Below are 15,162 nucleotides of genomic sequence, written 5' to 3' on the forward strand. Positions count from 1 at the left end.
GAGTGGTTGGTTAGCGTTAAGTTCGCCACTTCCAAATTGACATTGAATTTGACATTTATTTATGAAAAAAAAATGTGAAACGTCAAAAGTTTTAATGGATTTAATTATGTTTTAATTTAGTTTTAACTGTTCTAAACCGCAATATGTAAACGTTACTTGCTAGTTTTAGGTCTACACGGTAATTCCGCAACAGTTATAGCCAGTGCCCCCTTGAATTTCACTTTCACTTGCAGATGGATAAGTACACTGTCGATTTGGATAAAGTATTAAACGATTTCGAGTACAGCGAACTCACCGATCAGTATAACGCCCTGTCGAGCAATGAAACCGCGCCGCAAAGGAATCCTGACTTTTACAAGTACAACAACGTACCGCCCAAGCACAATATCACCAAGGTTTTCGAGAGCTTAAACGAGTACCTCAACTCGGAGATCGGGAATAATCCGGAGAGCTCGCTCTCTCAGTCTGTCTGCGAAAATCCCGCGCCTGTTTGTGAGGAGCTCGCACCCGTTTGCGAAAAACCCACTGACATAGTTAGCGTAACCACGGAGGAACCGCCCGAACCTCTCATTATTGTTCCCGGTCCGATTGTAGAGGAAGAAGTTGAGGAGGTGAAGGAATCTCAAGCCATCGAGAACGAACCGGAATTGGCTGTGGAAACGATCGATGTTGTGGAACCGGTGGACGACGTGAAGCCGGCCGTCGGTTTTGACACGGCCATCGATGACTCGAGCTTGTCCGAATACTTGGAAGAATTGGAGATGGAGAACCCGCCGACCGAGGAACCCGTTGAACCCTCGCGACCGTGCAGTTTGCCCGTGAATAGTACAGTTCAAATTGACCTTGTCGGTAATTTATTTATTATAGTGAAAGGCGGGTTTTTATTGTTTTTCCGGCAGGGGAGCCGGGTTCGACGCCGTACAACAACGTGTACGTGTCCGACACGCTAAACAAACCGGAGAGTGATCCGGAGTCGTCTCCCACGCCTTCGCCGACGTTTTCCGAGGCGTCGACCGAATCAAACGGATCGACGGCGACCACCGAAAGTATCGCCGACGGTCCCCCTCCCGATAATACTCAGGTAGCCGAAGTTGTCGATGTCCCAAACCGCACGGACGAAGACGGTGCGGAAGCTGACGATAATTTACCTACGATGTCGAGTGAGTAGGTCTCGATCGTGGCCGGTTTTAAACTGGCGGTTCTTTAGGTACCACCCTCGGAAAGCAGGCTCCGGTTTGGATACCGGATTCGGACGCGTTGAGCTGTTTGCATTGTGATACTAGGTTTACCGTGATTAAGCGACGGCACCATTGCAGAGCGTGTGGATTGGTAAGAAATGTCGGGTCGCGGGTTGATCCGAACAGTCTTTTCTCAGGTTCTGTGCGCCAAATGCTCGAGTAAGAGGTACAAATTGGAGTATCTAAGCGAAGAGGCGCGCGTCTGCGTCAAATGTTACGACCTTTTAAATAAGGACACCAATAGCAGCTCGGGCAGCGAGGGTCTTTCGTCGACGAACTCGCCGAATCACCCAAGCGTAACGCCAAATCCGAATAATCCCATGGAGTACTGCTCGGTGGTGCCGCCGCTTCAGCAGGTTAACGCCTCTAGTCAGAATCCCCCCACCGTTATGGTGCCGGTCGGGGTTCTGAAACGGAAAGGTTCGTGTCCGAAGCTACTAGTTAACTACTTCCAGGGTTACATCATGTATCTTTAGGTGCTACGAAGCTGAGAACAAACAAGAGTGTGATATTTTGCGACGGCATCCGACCCGGCAGCGAACTGACGAACCTGGACAACGACTTCAACTACAATTGCAAGCTGGTGAAGTTCCCGCACGAGAACAAGAACAATTTCGTGGACGGCGTCACGAAGAGCTTCATTCCGCACAAGGAAGACGACCTACCTCCGATCGTTAACATCTACAAATCAGGTTAGCTCCGCCCCTTTACCATTTCCATTTCACATTGCCGTTCCGTAGACGTCTCCTACATTCCATTCGACTCGGCCGTACACACCGTCGAGTCGCTGAAAAAGGACAAGCTCACCATGGCCATTCACACCAACTTGTATGTTCACGTTAAGATCGTCAATAGTAAGTAGAGATCGGGTCGGGGCGAGTTAAAGGGCGTAAGTTTTACAGTGGACTGCTGTATTAATAAGTGGGCGTGGTGTTTCTCGACGGAGGGCATGATCAATGTCGGACAGGACGAGATACTCATCTTATTGGAGTACGTCGATAACGAGAAGTGCATTCCGAAGGACGTATTGTTTCATCTCGATAGCATTTACAATAATGCCAAAACGGGTGAGTGCCGTTTTTACCTCATCTTGTAAAGGGCAATTCAGAGTTCTGTAATGGTAAGAGGTATCACGTTCAGAGTTTTTCCGTAAGATGGCGTGGTGTAAGTGTAGTGGGAGGTTATAAATGGAGCGATTTAAACAATAAAGAAAATTTACGGTACCTCTTAACTAATTTTTCCTAATCATCGTGTGCCCCCTCGTAAAATGACTATTTATGGTCCCATGACTCATTGAAAGGTCACCATGCTATAAACTTTAATTACCCTGGAATCACTTGGTAATTTTAATTGGAAACTTAACACGAATCTGAATTTACGTATATTTCTTTTGGACTTCCTGTATACAAAATTATTATTATTATTATAATCAAAAACCTCTTTACCCTGAGGTGTGAGGTGAGGTATACAAAATTTAACGTTCATACCTACAAAAATTCAAAAAAATTAAATCGGGGGTTTCTGATTTCCAGTTAGGTTTCTAATTTCTGGGAATCGCCGAATCAGGGTGAGGCCTTTGGGGGGTGGGAGGGAGTTACGGAATACCCCTGAAACAAACATTCAACATTCCATTTACCGGGTGGTAAGGAAAACAAATGCAAATAATTGCCGTTAAAATATACAGAGTGTTGCATTTAAAAAATACGAACATTGGTTCAGACCGTAAAAAAAGGTGGTCCAAAAAATTTATTTGACTACGCCACTGTATTCTACGTAAAAATAAGAGACAGTTGTTACTTTTTTCTGTCTTACATGGGTATGAAGATATGATAACATCCCCAAAAGTCTAACTTTTTGTTTTCACCCTGTATCTCGGAAACATACGCAGCTAGGTTGATTCTGTTTGTGGCATTAAAAGTCTCACAAACAAACGACAAAGGTTCACGAAATTCAAGAGATTGAAATTGATATACAGATAAATAGACATCAAAACGACATTGACATACAGTGTGTCAATTTAAAAAAGTACCACCCCAAATATATGAGCCGCAATAAAGATCCACGGAAGAACAAAAACACGTCAACTCTATTTTGAAGAGGGGCATTTTATAGGATGGTCATACATGAAATTGGATCAACTCTCTAATGGTGGTAGAAGCAACCTCTAAAATTTAAATTGGGAAGAAGGGTTGAGCGACCACTCCTTTTAAAGGTGATTCAATTGTCTTTTCAAATAATATTACACACTTGTTGTTTTTTCAGTACTTTAAGAAAAATCGGCCAAAATGTGATAAGAATCTCACCCTCACTTTATCGAATGTACCGGGTGGCCCAATAAGACTCGGCCATATCTCGGGAACCATTCGTCTTATGACTTAGAAAAAAAAATTGGGTAAATCGGTTATGAAGAATCGCTGGAAAATATTTTCAAGTTCTAAAAATGACCACTAGAGGGCGTAACTGCCATCTTAAATTTTAAAATTGCATTTTCCTTAAATTTCGCATAATAAACTACACATTCTTTTTTCACATTTTTAAAGACAACCAGCTTGTCTATCATTTTTGTAAAAACAAAAACTCACATTTCAAAAGCAAAGATGGCGTGGGGCGTTCAATTGTTTTTGCAATAACCTGCTTTAACTTCTTAACGGTTTGACCGATTTTAACAAATTTGGTACGGTTGAAAAGGGCATTTCTGGGGCAATGAGAATCAACCAAAATAGAGTTAATTTAGTTGAATCCTTCTCCGCCAGGGGGCTAGTTTTGACGCTATGATCCAAAATCCTAAACAAATTAGAAAAATCAAATGGAATGATATGACTTTTTCTTTATGAAAAAGTAGCCAAATAACGCCCAAAGAGGCCAGTAAAAACCATTTTTCAAAATATCGGTCCTAACCTCAAATATTGGGAAAATGATATTAATTAAATAATTAATAAAGATGCTTAAATTATGCTTATTTGACGTATTTCCGGTATTATCGATGGCGCGAAAGATTGTTTGGAAAAAGACCCTACTCTTTTAGGTAGGCCTTGAAAAATTAAACAAATGAAACATGATGCATTATAAAATAATAACAACCGTAATTTGTAAATTATTCTGCCGTGTTTACATTCAAAAAGTGCAGTTTTTTGAATTTGTAATCTTTTCTAAAATGCCGATTTCTAACCAAGAAGCATGTAATAACAATTCCAAACAATTTCGCGCCATCGACAAATACCGGAAATACGTAAAAAGTAAATTTAAGATACAATTTAAGCATTTTCATTAATTAATCTCAATTTCCCAATATTTGAGGTTAGGAACGAGATTTTGAAAAACGGTTTTCAATGGTCTTTTTAGATGTTATTTGGCTACTTTTTCATAAGCAAAAAATCATCATTCCATTTGATTTTTTTTATTTTTTTAGGATTTTGGGTCATAGTATCAAAACTAGCCCCCTGGCGGAGAAAGGATTCAACTAAATAACTATATTTTAGTTGATTCTCATTGCCCAAGGAATGCTCTTTTCAACCATACCAAATTTGTTAAAATCGGTCAAACGGTTAAGAAGTTAAAGCAGGTTATTGCAAAAACAATTGAACGCTCCACGCCATCTTTGTTTTTGAAATAACTAAGATTTGTTTTTACGAAAATGATAGATAAACTGGTTCTCTTTAAGAATGTGTAGTTTATTATGCGAAATTTGAAGAAAACGCAATTTTAAAATTTAAGTTGGCAGTTACGCCATCTGATGGTCATTTTTAGGACTTGAAAGTATTTTCCAGCGATTCTTCATAACCGATTTACCCAATAATTTTTGTTTAGCCCTAAGTCATACGACGAACGGTTCCCGAGATATGACCGAGGACCGGTCTTATTGGGTCACCCGGTACATTGTAGATCAGAAATAAAAAATGAAGCTGGGATGATGCCCCTATAGTACATAAGCTGTGCCCCCGGATCTAGAAGTTTTTAGCACGGGGGCAAATTTGGTATTTTGCCGCCCTTCTTCCCAAATTACCAAATTAAAATTACACGAATCATGCCAACCTTTGCCGCCCCTATTGAGTGCCGTCCGGGGCACTTGCCCCCCCCCCTCCCCCTTTATCCGGGCACTAGCCCAGGTATATACTTACTGCAATGTCATAACCAATCAGTGTTCAGGACATATTATGCCTGGTAATTTGCGTTCTTTGCAAAGTAACATCTGTTTTACGGCCTTCTTTTTTTACGTCTAATTATAGAATGTGGCCTGCAGAATCGCATAATTACAACCAGTTCCAAGATCGGGCTACTAGATCAAAAGTTACAGCCCTTTGAATTTTTTTTCGAAATTGGTTTTTTTGCCCATAACTTTTGATTGAGACGTCTAATCGAAAAAGTACGACCCGTTTTGGATTCTACGCACCAAAATTAATAAGAAAACGGTTTTTCCCGAGAAATTTTGCTGCAGTCGATTTTTGGTAAAAAAAGGAAGGTTAAACACTGCCTTTTTTTTGGCCCCAAACAAAAATTGTCTCAGATCGACCGTAACATCTGTTTTACGGCCTTCTTTTTTTACGTCTTACGGCACTACGTTACCGCTTATTTCATACGTTACGGATCTCTAAATCGGCCTTTAGAAGAATCTTGAAAACTGCAATCTTTCCCAAAACAGGTTCCAGCATAACGGACTACGGTATCTCGCTGCACGAGACCAACAACTTCTTGGACTCGAAAAATCACGTGGGTTTCCTGTACATAAGACCGACCTTTCAGTGCTTGCAAAACGTAATCGTCCCCAACGAAATGTACCTGATCGGCATTTTGATACACAGGTACGTTCGCGGAAGGCTCGGCCGTTTGCGCGACCTCTCCCTGTTTCAGATGGGAAATGCCGTGGGCGAAGATCTTTCCGCTGCGATTGATCCTGCGACTCGGCGCCGAGTACCGCTACTACCCGTGCCCAATCGTGTCGACGCGTCATCGCGAGAGCGTGTTCGTCGAGATCGGTCATACGATCATAAATCTGCTAGCTGTAGGTGAGAGAGACGTGAAACGCCGTTTAGGTTGAATCGACGTGATTGCAGGACTTCCGCAATTTTTCGTACACGCTGCCCTGCATTCGAGGTCTGACGATTCATATGGAGGACAAGAATACGACCGTCACCATTCCTTTAAACCGATACGATCAGGTACCATAAATAAGAAACCATGTCATAGTGTGCGCGTGCGCAGAAACGGATTCATGAAAAATGCGCAACTGTTTTCAGGTGGTCAAGTCGCTCAATAACTCGAGCGATCACATCCTGGCGTTCGGCGGGAATTTCAGCACGAAGGCCGACTCGCATCTCGTCTGCATTCAGGACACGCAGGGAAACAACGAGAATACGTACACGACGCACGCGATCAACATCCACAATCGTCCGAGGAAGGTGACGGGCGCGAGCTTCATCGTCTTCAACGGGGCGCTGAAGTCGTCGAGCGGCCTCGTCGCCAAGTCCAGTATCGTCGAGGACGGGCTCATGATTCAGATACCGCCCGAGCACATGGTGCAGATCCGCGAGAACCTGCGCACCATGAAGAACCACACGATACAGTGCGGTTGCGTTAACGTCGCCTCGGACGAGACGATTAACATTGTCTGGGGGGAAAACGACACGAATTTTAATTTAGGTGGGCAATTGTTCATTCTCAATAGAGGGCGCTTTTCATTTGTAGAGCTTAAAGTCACTAAATATAGAAAGTACCGCAATTCATTGGGCTCGTGTGTTAGAGAGAGAACGCATGATTTTTGCCCAAAAATGGCGGAAATTACCAGATTCTAGTAACTTTAATGTTAGGGATTGTTCCACCTGTTTAGAGATATCTATATTTATTTTTATAAAACATGACAGTACTATGAAGTTAGGTTATAAAAAATTACAGCTATTCAGATTTTATTTGTCAATTTTTTTAAGTTGGCAGCAAATTTGCCCAAAAATGGCGGATGATTGCGGTACTTTCTATATCTAGTGACTTTAGTAGAGCTTTTGAGAAACTTTTAGGTTATGTTTTTTTCTGAGCGTCTCCTTCCAGAGCCTTCTCTCTCATGAATTTTAATTTAGGTGTGCAATCGTCGATCGACAACCAATCGCTGACCGCCGTGCCCTCGATTCGCGTCCACAACGGCAAGGATTACACCTGCAACAGCGGCAATCGACTAATACGTTGGACGGAGGTCTTCATACTGCAGAGCGGAAACGATAGCGGTCGCGGGACGGACGTCGACTTTTCCAAACTCGCCGAAAGCATAAGCAGAGCCACCTGTCAGGCTCTGGTGAAGTATTTGGACCTATTGTTGAGCAACAATTTCTACAAGATCGGAATTCGTACGAATCTGCACGTGGAAAACGTAACGAGCGGCGCCCGCGTACGTCCCGACGTCTAACGCTATCATTTTTTAGGTGTCGTACAGCGCGGGCAGCAATGGCACGAAATTGCCTCCGATTTACATGAAAAGTTTAGATAACGAGCTAATTCCAGTTTTACACAAAATAACCTCAAATAATCTAGGAGACTCGTCTGTCGTTTTAGAATTGGTATTTCGCATTTTAAATGTATAGTAATAATAATAAAAATAGGTTATGTAACAAATTTTAATTTATATGTTGATTTTATATATGCATAAAACAAATTGATTACATATGTTAATTCGTTACTAACTGTTCGTTTGTTTCTGCGCTCCTTATACAACAAATTTATATTTATGTGCGCCTGATACTCTCTTTGTGAGCATTAAGTATCGGTTGAACATAAAATGTAAGAATCGAAATCCCTTCTCACGTTTGCGATCTTTGAATCTCCTCATTATTAAATAATCAAAATGTGCGCCTGATACTGTTTTTCTGAGCAGTAACTATCAGCTGAACATAGGAGTCTATGAAAGCATTAATGAAAAAATGCATCAAATTTATATTTATGTGCGCCTGATACTGTCTTTGTGACCATTGAGAATTAGGGAAAGATAAAATACAAGTATCTAATTCCTTTCCGACATTAGCAATCTTTTAATATTTCCATTTCTGTGCTCCCGATAAATAGAATCAAAATGTGCTTCTTCAAAGTGCAATCATCTGTGTTTATTTAATAACAGAAAAATGCACCACATTTGGATTTCTGTGCGCCTGATCTTTCTAAGAGTTAAATGTCGGAGGTTAATTTTTCGTTCAACTGTTTTTATTTCTGCGATCCCAATAATTCTACAGTATGAAATGTATACTCCACACCAGGTTTCGTTCGTTTTATGGCGTTGGGATGTGACGACCCCATCGCCCATTGCCTTTGCAGGTGATGCAAACAGTCACGCTGGAGCACAGTGTAAGTGACCTCTTTTCCCTTTTGTACTCCTGTTAAAAGGGAAAGGCCGTCAATGAGAGAGCATAGCGCCAATTTAAAGCTATACTCATAGTCACCAAGACTTTGATACCGCATGCTTAAGGGTGGAGGGAAAACAGAAATGATTCTGTGCTCCTAATACTCTTAAAAATGTCAATGTTGGACAACAGAAAACTGTTTCTTATGGTGAAAACTTAAATATATTATCTCTTTTACAAATATAATAGTCAGGGAGTATCAAGAGAACAGAACTGGTGGTAACTTCACAGCTTTCTGTGCTCCTGATACTCAATAATAAGTACAAATAATAATCGTCTTCACAACTATCCTCACCTAAACCTACAGGAGAACATAATTGACAGGAATTTGTTGGGCTCCTGATACGCCACACTAGACAATAGTCCTCTTATTTATGACATACACCCACACCTTGTCGATTCCAATTCCGATAACACGTTCCGGGGTCATATTTGGTAGCGGAAAACGGCAAGCCACCACGTTACAATCCTCTTTGCACTCCGATACAAGCTTCCTCTCAAAGTCGACCATCTATTAATCGCCTTCATTAAAACAAGCACCTCCGCCGTCTTTACCGCAACATACCATCTGTTCGACACCAAAAATAACGATGTTATCGTAGGCGGATAGCCGGAACTTCCACAGGTCTCTGACGTAAAACTTCACGTTGAGCCCGCCGCAGAAAGCGGCGATTCTTGAGTAGGCGACCAGCCACGGGTTTAGCTCCACTCCGTGCACGTCGTAGTTGTTCTTCGCCAGTTCTGTAAGTCGAACGCAGAAGTGCCGACCGAATAGGCGGGAGGGGGGGCTTACTACGAACCGAGCACGATTCTCCCATCGCCCGAGCCGATATCGATAACCGGACCCTTGCGATTTTTAAGCGCGAGCAGAACGTTCCTCACCTGCTGATTCGTCGCGGGAACGAAGGGAAGGCAGTGCTTGCGAAACGCGGGGCTCACGAACGAGGCGGTCACGAGGCAGGTGGCGGCGAGAAGACCGCCTGAAACGAAGGAGGGGTTCGGTAGTCGGGGGTTACGGCTTCGAGCGATTTACCTGTTGCTGTCAGGAGTACGTAGCCAAAAGTCGACTTTTCGGGGTCCTCACTTGCAGTCGAAAAGTTGAAGTCCATATTGCAATTAAAGTGAGGTTAGATTATTCCATAGACAAGGTTATTTTCGTCCTGCACTTTGGTTGCCTCAAAAACAAGGTGGTAACCGCTTCTCTACTTTTTTTTACCTCTAATATGTTGCATGCGGATGAGGTCCACCAAATATTCAAACTGGACGTTCAATTTGAAATGTGCCCTGTGCCATTACAAAATGGAGTTAAATGTGACCTTTGTGATTATCCAATTTAACTTGAGAATGTGCTCGAAACTACACCTCTTAACGCACTACTTCTAGATGTTTTAAATGTGACTTTTGTAATTCTTCAGATGGCAATATAAGTGCCAATTCCTCGGCTACTTGAAATTCTTTAAGGCTCAACCGGGATCTTTCTTTTCTCTTTTTGAAAACAATTATTAGAGATTTTTGTGCGCTAGAGGAACTGCCTGGGGGGTATAATGTGGCCTGTAGAATCCATAATTTCAAACAGTTCCAAGATCGGGCTACTAGATCAAAAGTTACAGCCCCAGACCCCCCGGTCCTACATTCTCCTCCAAAGTGTTCAGTCCTAGTGGTTACCGTGATAGGACCATCGGATTTTCCTTTCCTTATGAGTATTTTCTCACCCCATAGCCTCCTACACTAAATATTTTGGCAGAGAATGTACAACTGGGGGGTATTCCAATACCCCCCAATAAGGAAATATAGAGGAACTGCCTGGGGGGTACCAATAAAAAATTCGATCTGCTCTATTAGATTTATTTCCTCTACGATTAAATAACAATCTCTTCAAATAAATAATTACGTAACTGCTATTAGACCATAAACTCCGTCAAAACAACTCACAGTATGGCATTTAAAAACTGTAATTTACTTCGTACACGATAAAGAAGACCACACACAGCCGATTATGTACAATGATAACGTTTCTTACATGAGAGGAACTTAAAATTAATTAACAGCCTACCTCAATAAAAATAATTTACAACGAAAATCCTATTCTCGACGACGACGACCACGTTACGTTAACATTAATCACGAATTTGATGGGTTCCCCTGACTGCTCTTGGATTCGGCGACGTTAGCGTCGTCGTCCTCGTCCTCCTCCTCTTCCAACAGTTTTCTCGCTAACTTAACTGCGTAATACTCGTTGTAGTGCTTTTTCCTTTTACTTTCGAACTCTTTTTTCTTTATCCGCTCCTCGGGCGTCAGCTCTTCATCGTCGTCCTCGGAATCGTCCGATTCCATCGCCTTCGGCGGTTTCCCGGTGCTCAGACGAATTCTACAAATTAAAACGCTCGCTGTAACGTTAGGGTTTGGAGGGGGGAACTTTACTTCTCCGCCAATTCGGTCGCGTCCAGCACGTCCTCGCTCTCGGCCTCGTCCCGATAGTACGGCGTTTTCGGTTCGTCTATCTTCATGTGACCGTAGTCCTTGTCGGCCGGATGCAGCGTAGCGATTATGTTCATCTCGTCCCATTTCGTCTCCTTACTTTTTCTGCGAGCAAGAAAACTGTACTCAATTATATTTTACCCGTTCGAGCGAGCGAAAGGGAAAACAAAACAAATCAGTTTGGGCCTAGCAAAGGTTGACCTTCATACTTAGCGTTTCGCGAGTCCTGCTTGTCGAAGCTACTGGAATTTTTCAGTATCCCCTTCGAAGGTCGCTTTTGCAAATTGTCCGCCATCGTCTTTATTTTCAATTTTGGGAAATTTTGGGATATGGAGTGGAAGCAAATTCTTGGCTGGCAAACCTTACATGTCAAAATGACAGGAGCGCCAAGATGGCGTCTTTATCGCCATACTGTTGTGGCTAAACGTACGTCGCCACACTTTTATAAAGTTTACTTATTTGTACTTCTACTTATTCTTTTAACGTTTCTCTTAATTTTTCTCAAGTTTTTATCACAAACTAAACTATTTAAAATGGGTCTTGAAGACCTTTGCAGCCTTGGCAACTTTTTAAAAACACTCTGTGGGGTCAAGAAATGATACAATTCGCACTGAAATAAGAAAGTAGTTCTAAGTTTCTGTAGTAGTTCATATGTTATAATTTTAGTTCATCTTCATTTTTACCTAACCTAAAAATTTGAAAAAATCCGTTACGCTACCAGTTCGAATTATGGGAATAAAACATTTATGGTCGATCTTAACTCCCTTTGTGGAAAGGAGGCCTCTATACGAACTCGAAGGCAAAAGTGTAGCAATAGATCTGTCGGGTTGGGTCTGCGAGGCACAGAACGTGACCGATTACTACACCCAACCGAAAATGTACCTTCGGTAAGCGATAACCACCGATTCGCCCTTCCGATTGTGACATTTTAGGAACTTGTACTTCCGCACCTGCTTCCTTCTACTGATGCAGGTGTCGCCGATCTTCGTGCTCGAAGGCAAACCTCCCGAGCTCAAGCACGATACGATCGCCGCAAGGAACGCGACACAGTTCAAGGGGGCGAAGCCTCGTTCGGACGGCGCCAAGAATAAGTCGAAGGATCGAGCTCGGTTTAGGGGCGTGCTGAATTGCTGCGAGGAGATGCTGCGTTACATGGGCGTTGCGTGCGTGAAAGGAAAGGGGGAGGCGGAATCTTTGTGCGCGTATCTTAACATGAACGGGGTACCCTTTTGCTACGCCTCGAGTGCTTTTAAACGTCCCTTTTGTAGCTCGTCGACGGCTGCGTGACTCAAGATTCCGACTGTTTTGCGTACGGTGCCAAAATCGTATACCGAAACTTCTCAATTTCGCAACAAGGCGCCAACTCGGGCGCCGGGGCCATCGACGTTTACGATATAACGAAGATATACGAGAGCATCAAGATTGGACGTAACAAAATGGTCGCAATGGCCTTGCTGTGCGGTAGCGACTATAGCTGCGGGGTGTTCGGTATCGGCAAGGAGGCGGTGGTGAAGTTCTTTGAACACGTCGCCGACGACGAAGTTCTCGAACGTTTACGAAGTTGGCGAACAGACGGGGAGTTTTACAGGAAGTTAAATCAGGAGGTGACGAATAAGAATGTTTGTAGTGTGTGCGGGCACCAAGGGAAGAAGCAGTCGCACGTCAAATACGGTATAAAGTTCAGGTTTGGTGACAGGATGGGAGAGGGTTTAGGTACTAGGCTCTAGGATGTCGGGGAATAATGTGGGAAAGAGTCAATACCCCCCCCCCCTCCTCAAAGTACCACTTCCCTAAGCTCCTGTTGCCAGGCCTTGATAAAGCAAGTGTTTGAGTTACGCATTTTTAGGTTGTGGCAGCTGCGGGACGCGCGATGGTTGCGATCCGTCCACGTACGAAAAGAGACGACTGGAGAATAAGAACGAGATATCGATACGCGAGAAGGCTTTAAAAGACGAAGATTTTCCGAACGAGGAGCTGATAAGCGAATTTTTACATTCAAAGGAGGAGGTCAAGGCGGTCGCTTTGGAATGGCGGCGGCCCAACATTGCCGAATTTATCGTAAGTAGTGTTGGTTGTTTTACGTGAGATGGTGACTCCGTCAGTCTTCAAAATGTTTTACACGACAGATTGATTCCTAGTTACCATGGTAACTTTGATGGTTTTCGGTGGAATATGGCAGGCGCTTTTCATTTTTTTTTTTACGCCTACCTAGGGCTTTTCCTAATCTTACAAAGCTCTAGAAGGCTTTGGAAAGCGCTTAAGTAATCTTAGAAAGCCTTAAGATAGTTTTCCATAAAGGACCATCAGATTTTTAAGATTTTCGTGCGCTAGAGCGAATGGCTGGGGGGTATTCTATACCCCCCAGACCCCCCGGTCAGGCATTCTCCCTCAAAGTGTTCAGCCCTGACGGTTTTTCATAAGGGGCCATCCGATCTTCCTTTCTTAATGAGGATTTTCTCACTCCATAGCCTCCTACACTAAATATTTTGGGGGAGAATGTACAACCGGGGGGTCTGGGGGGTACGGAGTACCCCCCAGGAGCTATAAACATTTGATGGCCCTTTTGCTATAAGATTTTTGTGCGCTAGAGCGAATGGTTGGGGGTATTCCATATCCCCCAGCCCTGTCGGTTACAGGGATAGCTTTCCATAAAGGACCATCATACCTTCCTTTTCTAATGATATTTTCTACCCCTCAGTGTTGCAATGATATTAAATTAATTTGACTTAGAGCTAATTGATAGATCTATCCGTCAGTTAAATTTAATTGACACATTCTATCTGTCAATCAACCCTAAAAGAAAAAGCAACTCAACTAATATTGTGTAGGCTTTTGCAGTGAAACATCTGCAATGGGAGCACGTCTACGCGTTTGAAAAGTTTCTACCAATACTCACTAGATGGCACCTCTCCAACTCAGTTGTCGGCGCCCTGCTTCGTCCCAAACGCATCAAAAAAGCTCGGCACTTAAAAGGTGTCGCTGGATTCGAAATAATCTGGGAGTACTCCGCTCCCGATCAGGACTTATTTCCTTCACACGCACTCGACGAGATCGATTCGGAGAAACTATGGTCGACGGTCGAACCGCAACACCTCGTCCGCTCGGCCTACCCCGATTTGGTGGACGAGTTCGAGCGGGCGACCGCCAAACCAAAGAGGCCCGCGAAGAAGAAGGCCACCGTCGCCGCGCCGAAGCGTAAACCTCGAAGGATCGAGTCGTACTTCACCAGGACCGAACTCGACGTGTCCAAATTCGGCGACGAAAGCGACCTCGATCTGTCCGACCTGATCGAGGACGTCGTCAGTAGCGACGTCGACTACTTACAAGCGCTGTCCGAGAGCGTAGTTGAGAATTTGGACGAGTCCAATTTCTTCGCGACCACATTCACCGAGTGCGATCTGTTCGAGAAGAGCATGGCCGTGCTGTCAACGGATTCGAGCGACGACGAAGAGGAGTACGTGCCGTTAATCGAACGCATACAATCGAAACAAAGCAGGGGAACGTTTATTTCTGATTGATCTATACAGCGGTCGAATTATAATTATATACCGATCCGTAGTTTCGTTCGTAACTCTGATGGAACGACTCCCATTCCCTTTCGAGCGAGTCGAACTCGTACAACTGCATTAGATTTTCTCGCAGCGTGTCCTGACTTCTCTTCTTCGCCATCAGATAAACCTGCAAGTTGCTCTGTTTGTACGGCCGGATGACGGGTTACGGTTTTACCAGTGCCGATAGTAACATTATCAGTATAATGACGACTAGCGGGATAATTAGGAATCTCGAGTCCTCCTGCACGATCTCGTGGAAAAGCTGGCCCGTGTCATTGGTCGTATTTCGCATTTCCCATTTCTTTAGAGGCCATTATTGAAGTGATTGTTACGAAGTCCATACTGTTGATAAAAATAGAGGTAATCTAAGATTAAGGTAATCCAAGTGGATTAGCCAATCATAGCGCTGGCTACGTTGTGACGTATGCGGTATTATCCAAAATGGCGCCAAGTTTAAATTTCACCCTTTAACTTACTGCAACAAAGTGCATGTGAAAATTCTCATTGCCTTCCGTTCTA

General features: G+C 43.5%; 5 protein-coding genes across 6 annotated transcripts; 2 read left to right on the forward strand and 3 right to left on the reverse strand.

The window, feature by feature from the left end:
* The first annotated feature begins 41 nt into the window (after window positions 1-41).
* On the forward strand, window positions 42-7,835 carry LOC116181730 (zinc finger FYVE domain-containing protein 9). The gene is made up of 14 exons (XM_031502152.1): window positions 42-178; window positions 234-849; window positions 900-1,160; window positions 1,208-1,329; window positions 1,376-1,658; window positions 1,715-1,930; window positions 1,979-2,092; window positions 2,141-2,305; window positions 5,878-6,037; window positions 6,087-6,237; window positions 6,290-6,394; window positions 6,473-6,875; window positions 7,307-7,593; window positions 7,646-7,835. The coding sequence occupies exons 2-14, from the start codon at window positions 234-236 to the stop codon at window positions 7,802-7,804; spliced, it is 3,042 nt and encodes a 1,013-aa protein (XP_031358012.1). The 5' UTR covers window positions 42-178; the 3' UTR covers window positions 7,805-7,835.
* Window positions 7,836-8,753: 918 nt separating this feature from the next.
* Window positions 8,754-9,941, reverse strand: LOC116181732 (ATP synthase subunit C lysine N-methyltransferase). The gene is made up of 4 exons (XM_031502153.1): window positions 9,648-9,941; window positions 9,415-9,594; window positions 9,180-9,355; window positions 8,754-9,125 (listed from the first exon to the last, which is right to left on the reverse strand). The coding sequence occupies exons 1-4, from the start codon at window positions 9,721-9,723 to the stop codon at window positions 8,967-8,969; spliced, it is 591 nt and encodes a 196-aa protein (XP_031358013.1). The 5' UTR covers window positions 9,724-9,941; the 3' UTR covers window positions 8,754-8,966.
* A 502-nt stretch (window positions 9,942-10,443) lies between these two features.
* On the reverse strand, window positions 10,444-11,498 carry LOC116181733 (protein phosphatase inhibitor 2-like). 2 transcript variants are annotated; one of them, XM_031502155.1, is made up of 3 exons: window positions 11,302-11,498; window positions 11,036-11,197; window positions 10,444-10,982 (listed from the first exon to the last, which is right to left on the reverse strand). In XM_031502155.1, the coding sequence occupies exons 1-3, from the start codon at window positions 11,385-11,387 to the stop codon at window positions 10,736-10,738; spliced, it is 495 nt and encodes a 164-aa protein (XP_031358015.1). In that variant the 5' UTR covers window positions 11,388-11,498; the 3' UTR covers window positions 10,444-10,735. The 2 variants fall into 2 exon arrangements, with proteins under 2 accessions (XP_031358015.1, XP_031358014.1); XM_031502154.1 differs by having other exon boundaries at window positions 11,036-11,212; window positions 11,302-11,497.
* Window positions 11,499-11,821: 323 nt separating this feature from the next.
* On the forward strand, window positions 11,822-14,610 carry LOC116181739 (flap endonuclease GEN). The gene is made up of 5 exons (XM_031502160.1): window positions 11,822-11,979; window positions 12,025-12,313; window positions 12,361-12,805; window positions 12,939-13,150; window positions 13,921-14,610. Exons 1-5 carry the CDS (start codon window positions 11,822-11,824, stop codon window positions 14,608-14,610), a joined length of 1,794 nt encoding a protein of 597 aa, XP_031358020.1.
* Window positions 14,575-15,008, reverse strand: LOC116181734. The gene is made up of 2 exons (XM_031502156.1): window positions 14,819-15,008; window positions 14,575-14,770 (listed from the first exon to the last, which is right to left on the reverse strand). Exons 1-2 carry the CDS (start codon window positions 14,933-14,935, stop codon window positions 14,612-14,614), a joined length of 276 nt encoding a protein of 91 aa, XP_031358016.1. The 5' UTR covers window positions 14,936-15,008; the 3' UTR covers window positions 14,575-14,611.
* Window positions 15,009-15,162: the final 154 nt, after the last annotated feature.

The sequence above is a fragment of the Photinus pyralis genome, unplaced genomic scaffold (genome assembly GCF_008802855.1).
Source record: "Photinus pyralis isolate 1611_PpyrPB1 unplaced genomic scaffold, Ppyr1.3 Ppyr1.4_unclustered_Scaffold19, whole genome shotgun sequence".
Lineage (NCBI taxonomy): Eukaryota > Metazoa > Arthropoda > Insecta > Coleoptera > Lampyridae > Photinus > Photinus pyralis.